We start from the raw sequence: 27,536 nt of genomic DNA, 5'->3' as shown, positions 1-27,536 counted from the left end.
CTTCAATAATTATAATAGTTTCTTCTCTATTTCAGTAAGATGCTCGTTTCTATGAAGTTCTGAACTTTAGAAACCTTATTCGTGGATATTATAATATATTACTTTAAAAAATCAATAATCCGTGGTTAAGGGGAGTTAAACAACACGAATGAATACTTTCTAGACTCTGTTTTTTAATATATGGTTTTTATATTACCAATATTTTTACAATAGGAACTGATCTTGCATCACAAACCCCTAATTAGGTGTATTGATTCATCAGAATTCTTCGATGAAGAAAACTAAGTTTCTTTTCCATAAGAAATCTATCAGATTGCGCTAGCAACGGTTGGCTAGTATTTATAAATGTTTAAACAGAATTTATCCTAATGTGACTAATTCATAATTTTGTTAATATTAATATAGATTGATTAAAGTTGTAAATACTTAAAGCATATTTTATTATTTTGACTGACGGTTTTTGTAAAGAGATTTGTATAGATTATGTTTAGTTTCCAATTATTTTCACGAATATTCAAATTACTTCATTCTTATGATTTTGTTATATGAAATACTTAAACGTATTTGTTAATTTAATGGTATATATCACCTATAAATTCCAATAATACTGTAAAGGTACTTAAGATATAAGAGCGTGGAATAAGTAAGTTAAATGAGGTTGAAGTCATGAAAAGCTTTATCTAACAAGCGAAGTTGACAGGTATGAAACGTGAAAGTTTGAGTTCATGAGTTCGTTAAGGACAAACGTGCACAAAAGGCTATCTGGACTTTTTCCATCATATCAGGGATTAAACCCCAAATATTCTCGTTATTAACCTTCAAGCTTATCGCTGAGCCACTGGAACAGAAACAAAATGTCTGAGACATACATGATGCACGACACGAATCAAAATCAGTATCGAAACTAGAAACCGCCGTTTCTAAATAAATGACATTGTTTTATCGGCTCAGCTTCATTAAGAGTTTATCATTTATGAAATACACCGCGTCAAATACCTGTAAATATGTTGTAAGATGTTCAAACGCCTTTTGCTCGTTATTACAAATGAGTTCTGTACCACTATCTCTATTTGACGAAAGTAGCAGTTGTGAAAATATAAATTAATTATATTTAATATAGACAATATGTAGAGCCCGTAAAAATATAGAAATATGAAATTACCAGGATATAAAACTCTATTTAGCTTATTCATGCTCCTACATATTTGTGTTTAATATTTTTCTTACACATTAACTTTACTAAACATATTTATTTTACCAACAGTAAAAACAGCAAATGGTTAAGTAGGTATTCGTTTCTAACGAACAGTTACATCAGAATGTATTTGTAACATTGTTCACGGACGTCCGTGATTAAACTGTTAGTTGATGGTCTTATATTGTCAATGGCCTTGAAGCTATATACGACCACCACTGCTTAAACAGACATTTGTATGTTTATCACCTTGTATCAGAAGAAATTTCTATACCGCAAAATTCTTTTCATTGTAGCTAATAAGCTCGGATTGAATAGAACCCGTTTCTGGAGAGATTGATGGCATTCACTCGTTAGATAATTACCTTGCCTGCCGTCTATCGGCAAACCACTGAACCTTCTCCAATCAGACCAGTTCTCATAAAACGATGCACGAGTTGAATCCCAGCAACGATTCTTGCCGGATGTTAGCAGTACAAACGGCTACAATCCACCGCTAAGCGAATTAATCTATGCTTTCTATTGAAATCACTTTAGGAAACTTGGGATAATGTTCTTTGGTATAAGTTCAGAGGTCAAAACATCAAACAATAATCAGTTTATTAACTGATATATTTCCTTTTAGTAACACGACTTCCGGATGGCTCTATCTCTTGTAACTAATGGTGTGACTGGACGGAACGACCATAACAATCGACCAAGAAGACTGAGTTTGCAAGTGGTCTTTCCTCGGCCTTCACTCTCAGGTTACGCTGCTGCAATCGAGAATGCACGTGAAGCTCAGATGGCATGTATACGACGCCGCAAACTTAGCCGAGTAACTCACAAACTATCTACGACGATCGGCTGGCGAACGGTAGTTTCACAGGATGAAGTTGTAAGTCAGGCCCAGTGTCTTTGCAGCCGTTACCTCCGCATGAAACTACGCTCGTGCATTGCAGTACACAAGAAACTTGGACTCCAACGCTTGAGAAGCCTGAGCAAGATCTCCAACGACCCTATTCTAACAGAGGTGGGAGAGCAACTTCTCCACATGGCAAGACTCCTCGAGCGACAGAACCCTCGCCTCTTTCACAGCGTTGTAGACGGCGTGGGAATACAGTCAATAACTTCTGAGTCAGGAATGCTAAATCTATTCCGGGCTGTGGCTGATGAAGTCTTGCGTCAAGACATTTCTTGGGGACGAATCATTGCTTTATATTGCGTTGCTGGAGGACTAGCTCTGGACTGTGTCCGGCTTGGACATCCTGAATACGTGTTGAATCTGGTGCAAGGTATGGGTTCTGTAGTAGAAGGTGACGTAGCGTCCTGGATTGTTCAACAGGGTGGTTGGGTAAGTAGTTACTTTTAAAATACACTTGTGGCTTGTCATGCACATTATAATTAAAGACACAGTATAAACACTGTAAAGCCTGAAGTATACCGTCACGTGCAAGAAAAGAAAGATATGTTAAATTTTAATTTTTAGGTCCGTTGCAGTCCATGAGCTAAGTTAATGGTATCGCTAATGAACGCTTCTCTATATGCAATGGATATGTATCAAACCTCGATTTTTTATTTATAAACTTAATAAAATTATAATTTTTTCCAGTTACGGAATAAAAAAGAAATATCACTGATTGCAGAAGCATCGCTGGCTATTGCAAATCGTGGTCACGTGCATCAACATTCCAAAGGTATAAAAGTCACTGCAAATAACGGAAACAAAAATGTAATCACTTTTACACAACCAGTGCTATGTTTAATTGTTTTTGTTTCTTGTTTACACTAACGTCTTGCAATTTTAAATTTAGTTTGGTTCAAAAGTTAAAGCACAAAGTGAAATATCGACACTGTTGTCATCACCGTCGTAATCGAACCCCGGATTCTATCGTTCTGGAAGAATATTATCGCTGACACTTGGAAAATAAACAATTTGAAGTAGGCCTAGGTATAGCAAATATGAAGGAAATTCTTCATGATTAAAAAATATCAGACAGATATGAAAGATACTGCTGTTAAAGCCGCGGTGAACACCGATGGCATGCTTATTTAGTAGAAGATTATTAGCTATTGATGTAAGTCAATATAAGTACCTACCTGATGAATCACATTCATGAAGATAATTTATTTGCTTGTTTCGGATATTACATCAGATCTGTGTATAAAACACCTGTACTATCTCTTCCTAGTTTTGAACTATTAGGTTAAATGTTTTTATTTTTGTTTCTTTGAAAAGCTTTACAAGGAGCTATCTGTGCTGTGCCCACCACAGCTATCAAACACGGTTTTTATAGTTATGTGATTTTAGACTTCTGTATTTAAATAACGACGGCCACTATTTGACAGATTAGGGTTTGTTTGTTTTTTTTAAATTTCGTGCAAAGTTACACGATGGCTGTCTGCTCTAGCCGTTTCTAATTCAGCAGTATAAGACTAGAGGGAAGGCAGCTAATTATCACCACCCACCGCCAACTCTTGGGCTACTCTTTTACCAACGAATAGTGGAATTGACTGTCACATTATAACGCCCCCATGGCTGAAAGGGCGAGCATGTTTGGCGCGAACGGGATGCGAACCCGCAACCCTCAGATTACGAGCTATGCCGGGCCACTCTAAATTAGGGATGGCTAACGTATATAGCTCTTGAGCAGCTTTACGCGAAATTCAACAAAAGTAAACCTTTTTTATTTATTTGTTTTATCTTTTCTTATGTCTTTTTTTTTAAAAAGGTTAGATGCACCAGTCAATCTCTTTGAAAGTCGTGATTAATTTCTTGCATTTCCAACGTAAATTAATAGCGTTATTAATATTTTTTTCAAAATTACATTTTTAGAATTAAAACAGTGTAGAATATTTTTTCTCGTTTTATTTTCGCTGTTCACTTTTGTATATTTTCACACATTTTGCATATTATGGTTACTTATTTTAACTGAGATCCTATCCATTATTCGTTTTCTGTACCTTTTGAAATTGACATTTTCTGATTTTCATGATCGATGATTATGAACGATATACTTTTTCTTTCATCACTATACTATAACCTTTTGATTTTAGTACATTACATCACTGTTTTTCAAACTATATTTAGCGGCGCTCCCTAACTCAGCGAAGTTTCCTTTATGTCCTCTTCATATTGAAATAATTTTTGTAAGTGATAACAACAAGATAAACATTTTCTTTGCATATTTTAATATATATTTAAATAAAAAAATGTTTATAAGGAATAAGTAAATGCGAGAGTAAAAATGCTTTAAGACCAAACTGATAGTTGTGTTAGTTTATTCTCTTTTACAACTCTTTTGTTTGTGTGTGTTTTTTTATTATAGCAAAGCCACATCAAGCTATCTGCTGAACCAACCAAGTGTAATCGAACCCCTGTTTAAAGCGTTGTAAATCCGTAGATTTACCGCTGTAAATCTACCGCAGGGGGCTTCAGGTTTCTTGTGTCATTATTTTTGGGCTCTTCACACAAAATGCTGCCCCAACTCCACCCCTCACAGCCACCAATACGCATCATCCTGTGGAGCTCACCCAATAGTATGGAAAAACTACAATAAATAATTTTAACGATGTCTTACAATATTAATATTTCCACTTAATAATTATATATTTTATTTTTCATTTGGAATTACTACATATTTTTTTATTTCTTTAGCAGGAGTTACGTTATTATTAAAATTTTTGATTACAAATAATCTAATTAAAGTAATTTTAAAATCACATAAATTGACTAAAGTACTCAGGTTTATAATACTAGAATTTGAGGCTCATTCCCCCTATCAGAAATCGTGCAGATAATTTATTTTATTGTTTTTCGCGTAAAGAAATAAAAAAGGCTAGATTATATAGAATCGTTATTTGCATACCTTCTCTGTTAACGATGTTAATGAAGGTTTGGTCAGCTTAGGAGATTTGGATTAGTCCTAAACGCAAATATTAAATCTACAGTACAAAACAATATTGACAAATACAGTTAAAAAAACTTATTCAAAATGCTTAAAGATTCGTAAAGGTAACACTGAATAGTATAGACAGGGCAGGCATGACTCTCAATGGTTAGTAGGTTCGACTGCCGTCTTGATTCCGCAAAATCGCGATACGGATTTTCGAGCTTGTTTTGGAATTTCGCACAAAGCTACTCGAGGGCTATCTGTGCTAGCCGTCCCTAATTTAGCAGTGTAAGACTAGAGGGAAGGCAGCTAGTCATCACCACCCACCGCCAACTCTTGGGCTACTCTTTTACCAACGAATAGTGGGATTGACCGTCACATTATAACGCCCCCACGGCTGGGAGGGCGAGCATGTTTGGTGCGATGCGGGCGCGAACCCGCGACCCTCGGATTACGAGTCGGCCGCCTTACGCGCTAGGCCATGCCAGGCCCCAATTTTCGAGCTAAAGGAGCGTTATAATAGTGGCGGTTAAATCCCACTATTTGATCAGAATAGCCGAAGAGTTAGCGACTGGTTCTTGACTAGCTGCCGTACCTATAGTCTAGCAGTCACAAATGTGTGATTACTGGTGCTAGTAACCCCTTTGAATCTTTATAAGCCCCCCTTCACGGTGGTACAGCGGTATATCTGCGGACTTACAATCAATAGAGAATAGCTTTCGATACATGTGAATGGCAGAGCATAAGTAGCCCAAAGAAACGAATCTTTTGCGAAACAAAAACTGTTATGTTCTCAAAATCTATCTATTAAGTTAAAATAGTTAAGATAAATAATATTACAGCTAAATAGTTTATTAAATATTTATTTGCAACTGTTTATTCATATATTAGATAAAAATTCACTTAATTTTCTAGTAAAAATCATCTCAGATATTTTGAATCAAACTGATAGGTTATTGTGTTAAAGCAAGTTTTAATAAGAGAAACATATCATAAGAAAATCTTGAAATTATAGCGGACGGTACTTTAATTATCAAATACTTAAAAAAACAATAAGGTAACGGGACAAAATATATATATGGCGTGGTCTGCAAATGAAAATTGACATGCTGTATGAAAATTGAAAATAATAGCTTTAGAAGTGTTATTAAATCCGGTTTCTTGAAAATGCAACAATACAGTGCCATGTGTGAATCTACAGTGTAGCCATGGATATATGGGCAGCAAAACATCTTGCAAGGCAAATGCAACACTACAGTACATTGTGTGAATCTACAGTGTAGCCATGGATATATGGGCAGCAAAACATCTTGCAAGGCAAATGCAACAGTACAGTACATTGTGTGAATCTACAGTGTAGCCATGGATATATGGGCAGCAAAACATCTTGCAAGGCAAATGCAACACTACAGTACATTGTGTGAATCTACAATGTAGCCATGGATATATAAGCAACAAAAAGTCTTGCAGGACAAGTGCAACAGTACAGTACTTCGCCCCCCGCTAGTACAACGGCATGTCTTCGGATTTACAACGCAAAATCAGGGGTTTGATTCCCCTCGGTGGGCTCAGCAGATAGCCCGACGTGGCTTTGCTATAAGAAAACACATACAGTACAGTACTTCGCGTGAATCTAGTGTAGCAAGGGATATGTGTCTTTTGTACTGAAAGGTCATCTAACATCACAAATTATGGAATGACGTTTTCTTTGTGTACGTAATAACATGATATTATGAGGATGGAGTTATTTTACTGAGGACAATGCATACATAAGTTTTGACAAAGTATTTCCTCACAAGCTTTCTTTATTAAGTGATGTAAACGACCATTTATCTAAAATAATTCTTACAACAATGCTTGATAAGACAAAAATAATATATACGTGACCTTTAGCGACATCCATAAACACCAAACTGGGAGTTGGTTTAATAAAAACAAACATTATTTGCGTTCTACGTGATCAGAGAGTCATTACCTTGCAACTAACGATGTTTGGAAAACGTTTCGCTATTGATAATCTGAGCACGTTCACCTATCCCTCTTTAGTTAATGAAGGTATTATTCCACTCTTGATTAAGACAAACCTTCACGTGCATAGTCCACTCGACTTGTAACTCGTAGAGACTCATACGTGACAAAATTTCGTATTTCTTTAGAACTGTAGTAAAGTATCAGCATTTTTCAGTTGGTTTTTTTGTCTTTATTGTTCAAATCACTTTTGTATAATACACTGTAGTAATTGTCCTACAAATAAATTATTTGTTCATTGCTATTACTCCGAAACGTACAATGAAGCAATGCGTTTTCATTATTTATTTTATTAATATTTTGTTTCTTAAATGCAACATTCTAAAACATATGAATTCATCTTCATAATTTGATTGAACACTATAAAACTAACAAAAACAAGTTGTAAGTGGGCTGAAATGACTCGAACCAGTACTGTTTTTTATAAAGAATATATAAAACATGGTGTCCAATATATACAATAAATCAGATCAAACAGGTATAGACTTATGTTTATTGATGTCGAAATTGTATAATTATAATGCTAAAGCTCTAGTCATGGATAATTACACTAATTGGTTTCTTTAAGTGATTGTGGAACATCCTCTGTCAACTATGTGTAGCTAACGAAAAAGCCAGGTTAATAAAATAATTCATAAAAGGAAGATTGATAATTATAACAAAAATCAAGCTATCTGTCTAAGCTGGTACAGAAATAGGCCCGGATCTGGAGGCAGGAACTTATATAACGTATTAAGATAACGAAATACGTTTATTACACTATTTCCCGCCCACGTACGACCACGATTTCTCAGGTTGCGAAACGAGATGTATTTGAGGAAGTAACTGCAAATCTGGCACGTGCATACCGATCCAGGAAACACTGAAGCTAGTCTGAGCGTGAATAAATGTATTTAATATCAGAAGTCACAAAGTTACAAAATTTGAAGCTTATCCATGTTTTTAATAAATGTATCTCATAGATTCTTCAAAGAGGGCCCGGCATGGCCTGGTGGGTTAAGGTGTTCGATCCGTAATCTGAGTGTCACCGGTTCGAATCCCCGTCGCACCGAACATGCTCATCCTTTCAGCTGTAGGGGCTTTATAATGTGATGGTAAATCCCACTATTCGTTGGTAAAAGAGTAGCCCAAGAGTTGGTGGTGGGTGGTGATAACTAGCTCTTTCCTCTAATCTTATACTGCTAAATTAGGGACGGCTAGCGCAGATAGCCCTCGTGTAGCTTTGCGCGAAATTCCAAAACAAACAAAACAAATCTTCAATCAAAAATAATTATTTCTCGATCTGAGATTTCTATTAATGAAACATCCCCGATATGGCAATCAGTTAATATTAAAGGACAAGTTTGGTTACATTTCTTTATATATGCATTGTAATCGAAAACAGTTCCAAATAATTCAATAAAATTTAATGAAATTCAGGAACATTTATTTCTAGACAACAAAAGAATGTGACAAAATATAAAGTTTGATTTTTGAGCTATTTTTTTTCATTTTCAAACATTTAATTTCAGCTCATCTTATGATTCCCATATGATGCAGATAAATAACAAAAACGCATATATCTCTGGTGAAAACATGAAATTAAAGTTTGAAATATGTAAAGTTTTTGAAAATAATATTAAATTTTAATATTCAAAGAGAAACCAACGAATATAGCAAATAGAAAACGGCGCCAAGTATCTGGTGTGTAGTGGAATTCGTAACGAGAATAATGAATGAAATATGTAAACAGAAGATTTTCATAAACATATCAAATGTAAAATATGCATTTTTTAAAACTGGGTATAATCGTATCGGTTTAAAACTGTAAACAAATCAGTTTGAAACCGTTAACTGTAAACAAGCTTGTTCATGTGATGGTCTCAGTTTTGTAACTATTAACTGTAAACAAGCTTGTTCATGTGATGGTCTCAGTTTTGTAACTGTTAAATGTAAACCAGCTTGTTCATATGATGGTGTCGGTTTGAAATTGTGAACTGTAAGCAAGTTTGTTCATATGCAGTTGCCGTGACATTAAAATACTGCTTGGCTGTGTTTCTCATGGTAAATTTGTTACAATATGACGTCACTTACGGAGGAGGATGAACAGAAAACAAGAGAGAGGCTAATTTCATACGAATTTTTATAATGCAAGAGAAATAAGGGTTTCTTTGCTTGTTAGTTTATGCGTCATTTTCAGTAATTGAAACCTGATTTGATCTTTAGTAGTATCAGAGTTGTTGATAAAAAATATAAATATATTTTCCCAGGACACAATGAAAACACTAGAGTGTATTAAATGTTTCATAGTTTTCTTGTTACTAAACAAAGAAAAGCACAGCGTATAAAACTAAAAGAATTTGTACGTATCTTAAGTTTCGATTAACAAACCACGACAGTTTGTGTTAAATTTTTGTTGCTGTTGTTATGTTCAGAGCTACACAATGAAAGATTTGTGTCATATCCATCGCAAGGATATAAACATCGGATTTTAACGTTATAAGCCTTTTAGTTTACCGCTGAGCCACCAAGGAATCAACCATTATAAAAATGTAGAATTGACCAACGTTATAACGTTCCTATGGCTGAAAAGGGAAGATGTACGGCAATAGGTTTCGATCCACGACATCCAAACTGTCAGGCGCTATCTATGTAATGGTAAGTAAAGTAAGCAAACGAACATGGAATTGCAGAAATATAACTTGCGTTTTCTTCCTTCTCTTTAGTTTTCATAGTTTTGTAAATACCTTAGTTCGAAAGTAGTTGGTTCTATCCTGACTACTGTTTAGCCTTAAATACTCTTTTTTTTCACTAAAAACTGTATAGTAAGAAAATGAATTTAAGAACTGATTTGAAGAGTAGTTGATCACAGTTCTCCAACTTAAAATAAGATATTGAAAAAAGTTAATTTTTTATAAGATCTTTGTGAAATTGTATTTGAAGAATCTAGTTAAAAAGTTATAGATACTAGAATATATATCAAAGAAAAAATCCTAAATATTATTCACATGAAGAAAATAACCAAAATTTGATTCAGATACTAACATTAGAAATAGTTTTCGTAAACCTAAATGTTAAGGCAAATTTTAGAAGAAAAATGTATTTAAACAAAATAATTTTAAAGACCGTTTTCAGGTCAATTAAATTCGAAGCCTGATTCGAAAAAGCAAACTAAAGTAAAATCTGATTTGATATATAAAATATATTTTCAGTAAGTTTAAAGTCAAGGGCTATTTTAGTGAGAAAAATATGAGATTTTCCACAGAAATGTAACAAAAATTTATTGATAAAAGAAAGCATTCTAAAAGTCTGACTCAAATAGAGGAAACTTCAAATGTTGATTTTAAAAGTAGTGAATTTGGGCCAGTTGAAAAGGAAATTACATCAGGCCTTGTTGTACAAGGAATAACAACAAAGGATGATTTAGGGAGGATTAATGTCAAATGAATTAAAATAAAATATTATTTTTATTCAAAATACGTCAAGATCAGACTTAAAGAACAATGTCACATAAAGAAAAGAAAGCAAAATAAAACTCTGTTAGCACTAAGTTGAAGATGAATAATCCGACATCCTGATTTGAAGAGGGATAACACCATAATCTGGTTCGAAGAGAGATAATACCATAACCTAATTCGAAGAGAAATATCACCATAACCTGATTCGAAGAAAAATAACACCATAATCTGATTCGAAGAGAGATAATAACAATTCCTGGTTCGAAGAGAGATAATATCAATTCCTGGTTCGAAGAGAGATAACACCATAACTTTATTCAAACAATAATAACATCACAATCTGATTAGATTTGTTTGTTTGTAATTTAACCATAAAGCTACACATTGGGCTGTCCGTGCTCTGCCCACCACGGGTATCGAAACCAAGATTCTTGAGTCACTTGGATAAATGTGATTAAAAGAGAGGTAACACCATAACCTGATTCGAAGACAGTTAACATGAAAGACAGATTAACAAGTTCGAATTTTAAGCTCTTTCTTCATTAATTCAAGCCTTCAATAGTTTAACCGCAAGTGTGATTGCTTATAACGTTGAAAACCGCGTTTCGATACTTATGGTGGGCACTGCTTTGTGCATAACAACAAAGAAGCAAAAACATTCATTCGTTTATAATTACTGTATCTGGATGGAGTTTGTATTTTTTATTCCGTGTCGAGTGTGCTCTTTGTAATAACGTACTTTATATGAATTACCAATCTAATCAGCTGTTATTAATTTCATTGTCATGTATTGTATAGCCTGACTCAATCATATATGCAGTTTGATTTGGTAAAAACAATGCACTTGGTAAACAAAAACTTCAAGGAGGATAAAGTTTGTTTAGGTTTGTGATACTTTAAGGAAAGTTTATATAAAAAATTATGGAGATTAGGGTTTACAAAAATGTCAAATATAAACATGTATTTCTATGTTTATGAAATAAAACATGAAATTTCCTTGAAAGTTGTGTTGAAGTATTTTGATAACATGTTTTTCTATAACGTATGCTATCCAAAACTCTGTTTATTTCTTGTATCGTGTTATATTTCTAAACTGTATGTTAAAATAATTATTCTAACTCTAATTTGCTGTGACACAAATAAAATTTACGAACCTGATACTGCACGAAAGGGCTTGTCTACCTACACTGAACGTTGCGAAAGTTGTGTGGTTGATATACATTTTTATGTAGTTAATAATAATTCATTTTAGTTTATTCGGTAATGCGACCATCAGACATCCTCACAGTGTCCGGCATGGCTAGGCTGTTAAGGTATTCGACTCGTATTTGAGGGTCGCGGATTCGAATCCACGTCCCACCAAACATGCTTGCCCTTTCAGCTGTGAGGGCGTTATTATGTGCGATCAATCTCACTATTCGTTGGTAAGAGTGTAGCCCAAGAGTTGACGGTGAGTGGTAATGACTAGCTGCCTTCTCTCTAGTCTTACACTACTAAATTAGGGACGGCTAGCGCAGATAGCCCTCGAGTAGCTTTGCGTGAAATTTAAAACAAACCATCTTCACAATGCGACTTAACCATTGCAACCGACGCCACCTAAGATGTTTGTTTGTTTTGTCTTCTAAGTATTACCATTCTTAAGTATTACCATTACTTAATATTACCGTTACTCGCTCCTCAAAGAAGCCTTCTAAGTATTACCATTACTCGTTCTCCTAGGATCTGTATTATTCTAATATTACCATTGCAAACAGTTTCTCTACAACGTTGAGGAGAAAAGTGCTTGTGTAGTTGTTAAAGTCCCTACAATTACCTGTATTTTTGTAGTGTTACAATGAATCTTTCATATCCATTGTTACTCCTCCTTCTTCCCAACATAAAATAAGTAATTTATATAGCTGATTGGTCAACAAATCTCTACCACACTTGATTACTTCTGCGTGTATTCCGTCCTGACTAGAAGATTTGCCAGTTGAGGGTCTTTCTTATCTTACCTCCTGACTGGTAGGAATCATGTCCAGTTCGAAAAGAGTTGTTAAGTCTGCTAGGGCAGACCATGTTTACTCAGTGGCTTCGTTTTCAAACACAGGAGACGCAAACTTCCTGCGTTTAACTAAATAAATCACTAGATAATACACATTTTAAACGAAATATCAGGCTTAACTATAACATACTAATTTAAGTGAGCATTATTCGACTTCTGATTTAAATATATTTAGGTATAACCTATTCTTCACGGAAGTTATATTTTACGTATTGGGTTAAGGATTTACCGAAAACATTCAGTATTTTAACATTTCGACACTTGAATCATCACATCCAAACATAAACAATATAAGCTGATGTTGTAATAAAGTATTCAATACATGTTTATTCTTCTTGGTTAAAATGATCTTTCTCAACAGATTAAAAACTATTAGATGGTTTTAAATTTCTCAAACATTCCAGTTTGTTTTCAGAGTAAAATAGCTGCTTTAATATTAGCCTGTAAAAACTGTAATAAGGATGGATAATTAGTAGAAGATTGTATAATGTATATCTTTTGTCATCTGTTTTGTATATCATAACGTTTTAACAAATAATCTCTGAGTCAACGAGACCACATGCGGTATTCCATCTCCGTGAAACACACACGGCCGGTATTTGCCCAGTTCTCTTGTAAATTATACAGAATATTCAATGTCATATGATGAATCCAGTGATGTTTTTCGACCCATAAACCGAAAAGAACTGGAAGAGATACAATTATCATTATTTTTTTGGGTTCATGGCAGTGTGGTAATACAATATCCATAGCTATCATCTTAAAGCCAACATACCGACATAAGTTGAAACTGCTTTGCGTGAAATGTCAACGGATTCACACCCTGTAAAATGAAGGTAGTTTTTAAAGAACATTGCTCTACCATAAATTTACCGCATAGTTACAAAATATAACTAGTTTGTGTGACTAATAACTGTTTACAGCAAAAATCATAATAAATCGAAGAATGACGAAGGCGAGAACGCTAACGAATGAGCTGCATGACACGGAACATTTTGATAATGTTAACGATTGCGTTTTTGAACGTAAAAGAAGAAATGACTAGCGACAGTGAAGAAAAATGAAACTCGTGGTAATAAAGACGAACGATTATTGAAGAATAATAAAACAGGAGTTACAGAAGAAGAGCTATACAAAATTATTTTCTATTAAAACCGGTTTTTACAAAATTATTTCCAATTGAAACCGGTTTTACTGCGAGACAGAAATAAAGCTTGAATTTAGCTGTTACTGAGACGACCTCTAGTGACCATGACAGACACAATCAGGGCGGTGAGAATGGTTAATTTTGGAGAGATAGAAAACCACTACGACCATTACATTCCTAGAAAAAAAACAACACAGCAAACGATTTCTTAGATAAAACCCTTCAGATCCCTAAATTATATTCCAACTTTTCCAGATTTCCGGATCTCGTGTGGGTCCAACTTTTGTTACCAAAATCTACACAAGTAGTCTGGTTGACTCAGAGATTCTTTGTTAGGTAAGCATATATTATGAAGTTAATATTATATTACAGTAAAGATCCTGAAATGGGTTAGTAAACTAAAACATTCAGACTTAAATAAAGTAGCCTTGTTACTATTTCGAAACACTCTAAAATGGGAAAAATCATTACATCTATAGATAATATATCTAATTTTTCCATTGAATTTGGGCATGAGCTATCAATTAGTTCTTAAAGATATAAAACGTCTACACATCTAAACGTCTTTAGTTTCAATAAACAAATGGACCTTTTCGTTACATTCTGAACAGGTCCCCAAAGTTTTCTAGCCAATTATTAATCGATTGAAATAGTAATATGTATACGGTATCTTTTCACACTTCGTCACAAAAAAAACGACAACAATAATATCTGATTTCACGATCACGACTAGGTGATGATAAAGTATACAATTTGTAGAGCTTAAAATATATCTTGGAATATTTAGTTGTATATATTACCCAGGATATATCCTTACTTTTTTGTTTTACACACAGCATAGCATTAAACCGTGTTTTCATTCTATCATTGAAATTATTAATATACAATTACGGATTATTGTTCCTAAAGTCTTGACCCCTAGTGACACAACGGTAGAAACCGGGTTTCGATACCCCTGGTGCAAGAGCACAGACAGCCCATTGTGTAGTTTTGTGCTTAATTTCAAACAAACCTATTATTACATATTGTTGCAATGATTCAGTCAAGCTTGTTTAGTCGTGTTCTGATCTCAATCTTTACATATTACGATATAGCCTCAAGAGTGTTCTTATTGGGATTTTATTCAGACTAAGTCATGGTTATGATAATTTCATTGGTCTCTTTGCAATCAGATTTTTTCATTACATTTACTGTATGATTTGGATCATTTTTATGCTGAAAGGCAAATTACCGTCTTATGAATATTATTATTCTTGATGAAATATTATGAGGGATCACGATTTTACTATATATTAAGCGGTCAGTTTCGTGTCGGTCATCGACACTGTTGGCTGGAATTCATCCCTAAACTTATACTGATCCCATGTCTCCCTGCTAATGTACATTAGCGACGATACTGTTCATTTCTCTGCCATAAAAAATACTGTTGAATTTTTCCGAACAATTCAAACTTAGGTTCACCTGTGAAGAACACACTTCTCTCTTTGATAACTCCGCTGTTCATGCTCTGAATTTCTTTTAACCTTTCGATTTAGTTACCTATTCTCAGCAGTGGTTTTTGAACATATGAACGTCTACTGAGATACTTTTGTTCTAATTACTGAAAAATAATTATTGTTTGTTGTTCCTAATGTCCTGGCCCCCCAGTGACACAGCGATATGTCTACGGATTTACAACGCTAAAAACTGGGTTTTGATACCCTGGTGCAAGAGCACAGATAGCTAATTGTATAGCTTTGTGCTAGGCAGGCTAGACACTGAGATCTGTGGGTTACTATTATGGAGATAACATTTACCGAACCGAAATGCTGGTAGGTTTGTTTGTTTTTTTCAGTTTGAAACCCTTCCAAGGAAAAGCTCGGAAGAAACCTAGGAAACATCTGTTCTCCTTCAACCCACTCGAGGTTAAGATAGTGGAAATATCTTGGTTGTGAATTTATAGTTTAGTAGGTTGTAGTGGTTTTACAGGGTTTGAGAATCGAAACTTAACTTCAACTACAAATGAAAGGCCGATTTCGGATCAGAAAAAGTATGCCTACATTTTGTATGTTTCTGTATTTGTTATTTGTGTATTTCACTCAGTACTCTTACGTGCCTGTGTATTTTGAATGAAAGCTCTCATATGGCTTGGTATTATTCATGGTGTGTGTTACAAACGATATTATCATATATTTATTTTATTTTGTTTGTGTATGATAAACCATATTCTCATATATCTCTACGCATTCTCTTGGTGTATGATAAACATTACTCTCATGTCTGTCTTTATCCGTTTTGTGTATGACAAACGCTACTATAACGTCTCTCGTTATTTGTTTGATCTATAAGAAATGCTAAAACATCTCTTTTTATCAGTATGGGGTATGACAAATAATACTCTGACGTCTTTTATTATCCATTTTATCTATGGCAAACAATATTTCCAAAAGTTTGTGTTCTTTTTTATCGTAAGTAACCTAAAATTTATAGCTGAAATTGGAGTTATGTCTGCTTTTATATTATTGATGTCTCCATAAAGTACAATGTTACATAATAAGCAATTACTGGTTCCGCGATTAACAGAAATAATTGAGGTTCATCCGATTAGAAACTTATCACGAACAATATAGAATACACTGTAATCAATTAAAGACTGTTTTAATTCGTTTCCGTTTGTTGTTTTTTTATTATTATTCTTGTAGGAAGCTATACTTACCCGTTTTAGAGACACTGACAAAGTACGAGTGGTTCATCTCCTAGTCAGCAGTATATCTTGTGTCCTGGTGCTGCTGTTTCTTGGTTACTGGATGTCTTGACATCAATGAAGTAGTTACATAGATCCATTTTTCCTGGAAGAGGACTAGAAGAACACATTACAGAATCCATTTACCGATGCTTACTACAAGACAAATGTTTATCTGAGGATGTTTGCACTTATCAGTCTTGTTAGACAAAAGATGAGCCCTGATCGATGTGATGCATGAGACTGACAGTTACGTATCTTCTTAAGTTTTAGATCTGATGTCAAACAAATATATGTTTTTATTGTATGAATTGTGAGAAGTGTAATGTGGTTGAGTAAAATATGATGACATTTCTATTTGAAAAAAAACCCACAAACTACCACCCTGTACTTTTGGCAAGTTAACCATTAAGTGAAATGTTATATCTTATAAGCATATTTAGTTATTAAAATATTAAAAATACAAAAACAAACACTCATAGAAAAATATTCTAATACTCCTTATAACTTAAATATCTCTGACACGAATTTTGTGTGATAGACTACAAATATTCAGTGAATGGTTCTAGTAGCTTATTAATTCAAAATATTCTTAAACTATTATAGTAAGTAAGATTCGACTAGTTTGTAATCTGGTGCGCGATAACAACATGAAGCAAATTAATTACAAAAATAGCTCAGTAGAAGAAATATTTTAAAATATTCAGAAATCATAACAGTCTGCTACATTCGCTTACTAAATAAAATATCTAACTGTGTTTTACTTTTAACAACTAAGTCCTCAATTTGCTGGTGCTCTGTAATAATACAACAACCAAAACAGCAATTCTGTTCGTGTCTGTTTCTTCTCAGTTGTATGTTCATTTTGTTCATAAATATGTTAACTTGAGTAACGTCTAAAATCTTGTAAACATATGTACGTTCATTCATGTATTGTTGTAGTTACCGTCCAACTTCATAAGACAGATTAAACATTGATTTGAGAAACGTTTCCACCCGTTGTTTGTGTTGCACCAAAACTAAGATTATTCTTATTTGTGACAGAATTGTGATAAAAAGACAAAATGTGGAACTATGTTTACTATTTATACTGTGTAAACCCAATCCAGTGAGGTTGCAGATTGATTAAATGACACTTACAGGAACTTAAACGTCCTACTAGTAAGAATTCACTACAGAATCATTCTTGACGAAAAAAATTGCTATTATTGCTGTACAAAATAAGTAATAAATAGTATTTAGAAAAAGTACAAATTGTTTTCATCATCATGGATTTTATATATAAATAATAAAAAATATTCTGAATCTTGCACAGAATACAAAATTAATAGTTGTCAGAACTGAACAAACCGCAGAAAAATAGAAAAAAACAAAAATTTAATGAGTGATGGTTACAATAATAACACCTGAAAAAATTGTGAATACCATAGTTTAGTGGTATATATTAAATATGCATGAATGATTTGATTACCAGAGAAAAACTGGAGCCATCTCATGATCCTGACATATGGCCCTAGGACGGACTCTGTTTGTGAGAGGCTGGAAATGTATTGTTTTCATTTGTTGAAAAGTGCCTAACTGAGAATCGCTAGTGGAGTCACTTCTTAACTCAGATGGTAAAGTATCTGTGACACGAGCAGCACGGGTCACATTCTGCTCGTCGGTGATGAAGAAAACTGGATTCTTTCTTGGTGATTAAAACTGGAACACCCCACAGCTCAAATCCAATATGGTGATGGGATCCAAGTGATTTAACCCACAACATATGAGTCACACTATCATTTATTCTTCGCAGCCCATTGTGAGAATGTAGCAGTTACTTTGGGTGCAAAATATTATAGGCTTATAACGCTAAAAACTAAAGTCTGAGCCTAGTGGTGGCGCAGCACAGATAGCCTTTTGTGTACATTTGTGTTTAACAACAAATGAACAAAAATATATTTACATAGATACTATAAAAAAAATATAAAATAGATCTATTCACCACTATAGAAAAAATAAGATTCGGTGGGCACAGTACAGATAGCCCATCATGTATCTTTGTGTTTAACAACAAACAAGTAAAACAAAATATTTACACGGATATTATAATACAAATTGAAAATGGATCTAATTAGAGCATGAAAAACTAAACTAACTAGGATCTTATAAACATTGGATTAAATGGGAGTGGAATGATCCAGAAAAGCGTTCTGTCTTATGAAGATTCAACCCATTAGCAACTCTGGTTTTCTGGCTGAAATATCAAAGTATATGGTAAAAATAAAGAGTTCCACCTTTTTCAACATATCAGTTTAAACACTGTTTAAAAATTACAAGTCAATTAAGAAAATCCGGCTAAACAAACTGGGACTACACTTGAATAATGTAATTTCACGATTTAACGATCTTAGGTTGTTTAAACTGGACATTTTTAATCACTTTTTAAAAGTTGATATACACTGTTAGTACTTCTTAGTTATCCAGGTTTCCACAGCAATAATGAGTTGTTTTCACTTTTAACGTTTTAACAAAACAACCCTTAGGATTTACAAGTTCTCTGTGCCTTAATACGGCTGTGCTGTAATAAGAAGTGTGTCTCCATATTAAGAAAACAATGTACTGTAATAAACAAAATTATGTACTGTGATAGAAAGACTGAGTCTCGATCTTAGTAACACTGTACTGTAGTAAGAAAAAGAAGCTTGTTCTTAACTTTAGTAAAACTGTGTATTGTGATACGAAGCTTGTTCTTAACCTTAGTAAAACTGTGTATTGTAATAAGAAGCTTGCTCTTAACCTTAGTAAAACAGTGTATTGTGATACGAAGCTTGCTCTTAACCTTAGTGAAACTACATATTGTAAAAAGACACTCGCTCTTAACGTTACTAAAACTATGTATTGTAATAAGAAGCTTGCTCTTAACCTTAGTAAAACAGTGTATTGTGATACGAAGCTTGCTCTTAACCTTAGTGAAACTACATATTGTAAAGACACTGCTCTTAACGTTACTAAAACTATGTATTGTAATAAGAAGCTTGCTCTTAACCTTAGTAAAACAGTGTATTGTGATACGAAGCTTGCTCTTAACCTTAGTGAAACTACATATTGTAAAAAGACACTCGCTCTTAACGTTACTAAAACTATGTATTGTAATAAGAAGCTTGCTCTTAACCTTAGTAAAACAGTGTATTGTGATACGAAGCTTGCTCTTAACCTTAGTGAAACTACATATTGTAAAAAGACACTCGCTCTTAACGTTACTAAAACTATGTATTGTAATAAGAAGCTTGCTCTTAACCTTAGTAAAACAGTGTACTGTAGTTAGAAACATCTCAATCCTAGTAAGACTGTGTACTGAGGAAACAACTTTTCGTCTCACTCCCTGTAACATCATGTACTCAGTAAGAAATTTGCGTCTCAGTGTTAGTAAGACTATGTCTGCATATAGCAAGGATATTACGTCTCAACTGGAAATATTAGGTGACATTTCTCACGAGGATAGATCAGAGGTATAAATAGTTAAACCACTCCTTGACCACGAATAAAGTCTGCATTAACAAAATGGAACATATTACCATTGGAAAGCACGTGGTTTTTGTGGCATGTTGAAGCAAATAATAAAATGCTCAGATGTCATCATTTGTAATTAATGTTATTTTGAATAACAAAGAAATCAATATATCATACTGTTGTGTCCCTATAAAAACGATATAAACGGTGATATCTTATTAAAGATCTTAACCATGTGTTTTTTTTTCATTTCTCCTTTTTATTTACTACTGTAGTTTCATGTCATTCAAACACTTGAAGTTAGATATCGCAACGTCATGAAACTATTAATTAGAATGGAATACTTTATAATTCTCATTTGTTGCTGTTGTCTGTTTGATGTATGACTGTTATCTTCACATCCTGCCCAGTAAATTTAATCTCATCTTTTGACAACAACTAAAGAACTCTTTTACTGTTTTGACTTGTATTTTTTCATTGCATATATGTGCATTAACGTTTTTTTGTAGAGCTAATAAATTTTGTTTGATAACTGTGAATAAATAGAGCCCTGTCAAAGCGTACGTATAAAATGAATCGATGGTTTGTAAAGCAATAAAACCAGATTTGGATCATGATGAAGAGAAACCTACCTGAACTAAAAAAAAAAGTATTTCAAAGATAGCTGGTATGGGGATTTGTTAGCCTGGAGATGACCTAAGAAGGTCGAAACATGATTATGAACTTTATTTTAATAAAAGTTTTAATACCCATACCAGCTGTCTTCAGAATACAGATTTGAATCAGCTTATAAGAAATACCTTTAAGATTACGCTGAAGGCGAAACGTACACCTTAGTTCAAAAGTGCACGAGTACCAACCGCCAGTAATTTACGTATATAATACGAGACCTAAACTGTCATCACAAAAGTTAAATGTTTCGAGATTGAGGGAATTATTCATTTTAAAATTGATCTAATGGTGTGATGACAAGTGGGGAGAAACAAAATGTATACACATACACATCTCCTTTATTTTTATTTTAATAAAGCTTTGACGTCACAGTTTTAGTATATTGATGTAATTTATTTTTTAGACTGAATAAATTGGCTGGCTGAGTGTATTCACATTATATATGGATATTACACGTTTGTTTGAAGTCTAGCAGATGAAACGCTATTTTTGTCAATCTTCTAAGTTTCATTGTGGTATTTTTCAGTGAAGTTAGTGGTAAGCGAAAACACAAGTGATTTTGAAAAGCAGAATCTCCCTTTTCAGACTGAGATTTAGTTATGTTTAACACGGCCTTAGGAATAACAATAAATATTCCAGATAAGTATGCGAGTTTAAGTTTATTTACAATAACAGCATATTTACTGTCAACAGCGAATGTTTTCTCATCTTGTTTATCTTTGTTTATGAAAAATGTTTTAAAATTTGCATTTATAACAGTTCTGCTATCATCGACGGCCCTGGCCTGGCATGGTCAGGTGGTTAAGGCACTCAACTCGTAATCTGAGGGCTGCGGTTTCGAACCCCATCACACCAAACATGCTCGCCTTTTCAGCTGTGAGAGCGTTAAAATGTGACTGTCAATCCCACTATTCGTTGGTAAAAGAGTATCCCAAGAGTTGGCGATAGATGGTGATAACTAGCTGTCTTCCCTCTAGTTTTACACTGCTAAATTAGGGGCGGCTAGTGCAGATAGCTCTCAAGTAGCTTTGTACGAAATTCAAAAAACAAAGAGTTCGTTATTACTGGAAAATAAAACAAAACATAAGGAAAACAAAGCATTCATGATACTTAAAAGATTTAGGGAAAACCTACGTTTACCAGTTTCATGTTTTTATTCTAAAGCTGAATAGTTAAACATTCTTAGTCTGAAGTCGTTTGTGTAAAGATATTTTAATGTCTTCTTTATAATGTGGTTTTGTAGACTATGACAGTAAAAATAAAAGGAGAAACAAGCATACGGTTATTTATTACGCCAGTAGGCCAGTTACTCACTGATGATATAATAGTAAAACGTGTGGCATTATTAAGTGCATCTTATTAAGCCAATGAGCATTGGATACATCGATATTACAGTTTGTAATCAATGAGCATTGGATACATCGATATTACAGTCTGTAATCAATGAGCATTGGATACATCGATATTACAGTCTGTAATTGAACACTAATGCAACAAACATTTCAAGTACGATAATTTGTTATTTGACACTAATAAATACTTTTAAATCTTCAACGCCCCCAAGCGATGATCATAAAAATATATCAAAATAAGTTCATGAGACAAAAATAATCTCATAAATAATGATTTAAAAATCTGACTGCTGTACAGAAGTACATGTACGCGCGTGTATGGATTGTTACAAAGACTTCTATGAAAGATTCATTTTTGTCTTGGATTTCCATCATAATCCATTCAACCTTATGGCCTCAAGCGGAGATGGAGAAGTGTTAGAAGATGACCGTCTATCTCGTGATCATAAATACATAAACCAGGATTACTTAAGAGGGTTAAAAGTTTGTTTTTTTTGTTTTCCTTTATCGGCAAGATATTCCATAAGGTTATCTAACCTATCAAATAATTGTTTAGAAATATTTAAAATGATCTGGATGTGAGACTTTCAAATTTAAAATCTTATTTTGTGTTAGCTAAAAATTTGTTTTATTGTTTTTTTGTAGTTAAACACAAAACTTCACGATGAATTATTTGTGCTGTGCCAACCACGTGTATCAAAACTCGATTTTTAGCATTATAAACCCATAGATTTCCTCCTAAGTAAATGGGGCGTGTGTCAAAAACTGAATTAAAGTAATAGCATACATGTATAATGTTACCCCATTTTAGAGTAAAAGTTGGGCAAATTAATTTCAAGCCACTTTTGAGGTACTGATTTAGAAAATATGTTACTAAGTGACACATAATAATTTGAGTATGAAAATACATAAATTAAAAGTCGATATTTGTTGGCAAAATATCCGTGCATGAAGTCAAATTGAAGCTTAAAGTAAGTAGATTAAAAACATATTAACAGGAATTTTTTTTATAAAATAAGTAGTTCGTCTTAAATATAACAAGAAGTGTTTTGTAACTTTAGCAACAATGATAACACTTTTACACTGATGATATTGCTTGTCAAGATATGTTAAATTATAGTTTAAGTAATCTGTAACAATAACACAAGCCTGCGAATATTAAGTTCATAAAATTTATTTCGGTTTTAATAACGGATTTTCCATAATTCAGCTAAGCAGATCTCGAAAATATTTTTTTTTTCTATTTAAGGATTTATTTATAAATCAGGAAGGAAATAAAACTATTACTTAGACCACATTTACAACAATTTTATCACAAGTATAACAGAATGTGTCAAGGTCATTTACGCAACGAAACAATAATATAAAAGTGCACACACTAACAAATACTAACAAGAAATGACACGTCATGCGGTCTGTTAGCCGTTTATGTACTAGCGGTGTGTTTCTCGTGGGTTCTAGAATGATCGATAAGATTCTCACGTCGCGATTGGTCCAGATATCTCTACAACCAGCAGTTGTCAATATTTTAAGCATCACTAAATGTGACCCAAGTTCAATGAAAATGAGTCACTTGTGCAAAAGTGCATATGACGTTTTGTGAAAACTCAGTACGCCATAGAGAAAATGGATATCATTTCTGATTCAACATACCGGAATTACTGTAGAACATGTAAAACTTTCAAGACAACCATTCAAGGTCTATGTAACCATTCAGTTTTATATGCGGTATATAAGAAATAACTAGGGTAGTAAGTAAAAATATGAAAGTGTTTATATAACCAATACATGTTATCCTAGCAACAACTACCTGTTGGACTTAGATTATGATATTTACTCTAAGCAATATTTTGTTTCCAGATTTTAATTAGATTCAAATGAGAACATCACAGGCCAATTTACGTTACATGATGTAGTCGTATATGTGGTAGGAAATTAATTGAGAGCATACTACCGATCAATAGTGTCGAAATAGGTACACTTTCCAAGACCTGTCTCTCCAGAGTCTGAAAATGTGGGATGGAAGTGTACTAATAACAAACTTTTTCCTATTATTTCTGACGTCAATGGATCCTGTTCCAGATATATGTTTAATAATGATTTGATGACACACTAATTAATGGTATTGATAAAACAAATTGACAACTATTCATAATTTATGTGTTTTCATTCCTTAAACGTCATTTTTCGGCTTGATAACGTATTCTTACGTATTCAGCACACCAAAACTAATCATGTCAAGTATGTTGACAAATTACATATCTAAACTAACCATATGAGGCATGTTATCAAACTGCATCTCAAAATGCTCTAAGAAAGCTGCCTTTTCCAATATTCATCCAATCATACAGCAATAGGACTTGATGTTTTGAGTTCAAACTCTTGATGTAAGAAAGGGTTCAATGTTCAGTAGAACCTAATTTATGTGAATACTCACACATGAAAATATATTCAAGTATAATCCAGCCTATAGTTCTTGTCAAGATTTACAAGAATACAAATTAAGAATAAATTAAAAATCAAGTTGATATAAAAAGTAAAAAGTGGCAAAGTTATTAATGTACAATAAAACAAGAACAAATGTTATAACCCTTTATGAAACTCGCTAGTTTCTTGTAAGACACTGCATAGTGTGGAAATACCGTTCTATTCTTACGCAACATCTATTGTCTCACAAAACTTCGTTAAAAATGGACATGGACTCAGTTTAACAAACAAAACAACCGATAAATTAACAAATGATTCAGTCTTCGAAATCTGTATTAGTTTTAACTTTACTGATCTTGAGAACTGAAGGAACATAATAACATTCTTCTAAACGGTTCGGTCAAAAAATAATGATGTGTTCGAAACGTCGAATTGATTTTTGTTCGGTCTGAATTTTTAGTAAAACTTCATTTTGTTCAACAAAGGAGATTGAATAAACTGTTTACTATATATCTATGGGTTTTTATTTCACTTAATGTAGTATCTACCGTTCAATTTTATTTCACTAATGAACTAACTGTATACTATCTGTCTTGGAGAAGTTACCAGACAGTGACACATTTTGCTATCTGTCTCCAGATAGGATTTTAATTTTCAATTGTCAATGTATTACAGTACTGTGATAGTTCAGCTAGACTTCAATAATATTTCAAGTAAAATGTTGTTAACGTAACAATACTAAGCTTATAGCGTAACGGGTTTTCACCATCTATCTTGCTGTGGACATATTAACGATTATGTGAATACCTTGGTTTACATATGTTACATTAGATATATCAATGTTATGGGTACGTGAACTGTTTTTTAATAGAACCTCCATCACAAATATACGTCACATTATCGGACTCTGAATACAGTGAAACAACTTTTGTTTTTTGTTCTTTTTATCCATTGCCTATTTGAATATGGGCATTGGCCCTGTCATCTAGTGTGACAGCAAAAATACATATTTATGTGTTACATCTAAATTTAATTTTCTCAGCTTCTATTCTTATACTTTATTTCAACAAAATCCAATGTAAAATGACGTCAGTCTACGAGCCAGGTTTTCTTAAGTAACCAATTTGATGTCACCAGTGTTTTGAGACAACTTTCTCCGAGTACATACCTTACAAAAACATAAAATAATTTCTAAATGATAGACGATGGACAGAGCTACAGAGCTTTGTGTTAAGTTTTCTCAGCAAACCAAGGAGATAAACAATGGTGTGATGTTAAAGGTGGAATGTTATCAGAAGAAATATTTTATTTCAATGCAATAACACAAATACAAAAATTGTAAGTACGACTCAAAACTTTTGTTATTATTAATACTAAATATTTATATTTTGAAATTTATTATTAGTTGATTGTTCCATTATTTTTTCATACATAAAAATATCCAAAATATTATGTTGCCATAATCATGTGCTTTCCCTTATGGTTGTTTTTTTTTCAAGATATAATTACATATTTTTGAACAAATAAAAACATTGGAGTCTAAAATTAATCTGGAAAGTATATAATTTGATTTGATCATACCCCAAATAAGAGTATCAAAGATATTTTGGGTTTATCCCTTTGAAGGTTATAACAAGATAAGTTTTTTAAAGTGCATGAACTCATTTATGCATATATTTAGTGTAGATACTTAAATTACGTCATTTTGTTATATCCTTATACAGAACAGCTAAGACAACACAGAACTTCAAGTGGGGTTTTGTCATCACGAAGCCAAGACATTTGTTATCAAGAACTGAAAAGGTAGGAGTAAATTGCGTTCTTCAATAAAAAACACTGAAAATAAAACTTTGTAAAATTGCGTTGATGTTTTCTATGGGTATGTTGTGCAAATAATAAACACAACAACAAAACTATACTCACTAAATGATGAAACCAATCAAATAAAACAGCATTTCTTAAACAAGTTTCCTTCAAAAACCGTCGAAAAATTATATACGCACGTACCTAGAGCAACACAGTCAACAGCAAGTATACAATCCACTGAAACAACTAACTATAAAACTTTACACTGTTGCATACCATATATCAACGCCAAAATAACCAATATTTGGAAAAACAAAACTTACAATGAAAAATAGCGTTACAGTAAATACTAGATTAATTCAAAAACCAGGTACGAAACTAAAGTCCATACTATGTAAAAACTACACTGACAAACTAAACACTAACATTATTTATAAAATAAAATGCAACAACTGCTCTAACTTCTATATTGGAGAAACAAGCAGAAAAATGGAAACCAGAATCAAATAACACGAAAAAAAAAACACCTTCACACGGTTTTAAACACTGAAATCAAATAAACACGACGTAACCATAGAAAACACAAACACATTAAGTAGTGAAATAAATATAAACAAACGTAAAATTAAAAAAGCCCAACTTATACAACAATTCAAACCAAAATTGAACCAATATGAAGCAACACCTTTTTACCTATAATAATTAATAACTTAACATCTAACTGCAGCGTCCCCTACAGTCTTGTACCCGTTCAACTTCTCGTCCCTAAGTCGTGTGCCCAGTAACGGTCATTTACAAACTGTTTTTATTAATCTGAAGAAGATCTAAGAAGGCCGAAATATTGTTTTGTATTCTATTTTATAAATTAAAGTTTTAATACCCATACCAGCTGTCTTTAGAATACATTCCTATATGCTTTGCACTTCTTAGTATAATGCGACATTATAATAAAAGTTTACGTTTATCATCTGTGGAACTAGTTTAACACAAAATATTATTAGCCTGCTATGACTGGGTTTACTGTAGAAATGTAAAGGAGATCACATTAATTTCCACACCTGTCTTTGGTAATATACGTAGGTGGTATGCATTTCGATGATGGGTTTCACATCCGTATTTTTCAAATGGATGGTAAACAAAGTCAGCAGCTGAAATATTGTCACAGAAGAAAAAAGCAGCAGAAGGGAAAACCTTCTTACAGTTTGTTTGATTTTCGCCTTTTTATTCTAGATACAATATAACCTGGTAAAGGAAAACATGTGATAAACAATTGCCACCTTCATCAGGGCGGAAAAATATGACAGAATGCAGCCAGAGTGCCAGACGTTTGTCACAAGGTTTT

At 33.2% G+C, this 27,536-nt stretch overlaps 1 protein-coding gene across 2 annotated transcripts; it reads left to right on the top strand.

The window, feature by feature from the left end:
* The first annotated feature begins 1,517 nt into the window (after positions 1 to 1,517).
* Positions 1,518 to 26,208, top strand: LOC143249680 (bcl-2-related ovarian killer protein homolog B-like). Of its 2 annotated transcripts, none has more exons than XM_076499980.1 (2): positions 1,518 to 2,528; positions 26,113 to 26,208. In XM_076499980.1, exons 1-2 carry the CDS (start codon positions 1,836 to 1,838, stop codon positions 26,119 to 26,121), a joined length of 702 nt encoding a protein of 233 aa, XP_076356095.1. In that variant the 5' UTR covers positions 1,518 to 1,835; the 3' UTR covers positions 26,122 to 26,208. The 2 variants fall into 2 exon arrangements, with proteins under 2 accessions (XP_076356095.1, XP_076356084.1); XM_076499969.1 differs by lacking the exon at positions 26,113 to 26,208 and adding an exon at positions 16,405 to 17,699.
* Positions 26,209 to 27,536: the final 1,328 nt, after the last annotated feature.

The sequence above is a fragment of the Tachypleus tridentatus genome, chromosome 1 (genome assembly GCF_004210375.1).
Source record: "Tachypleus tridentatus isolate NWPU-2018 chromosome 1, ASM421037v1, whole genome shotgun sequence".
Classification (NCBI taxonomy): domain Eukaryota; kingdom Metazoa; phylum Arthropoda; class Merostomata; order Xiphosura; family Limulidae; genus Tachypleus; species Tachypleus tridentatus.
Note: the sequence above shows the minus strand (reverse complement) of the source record. Positions and strands in the feature narration are given on the sequence as shown.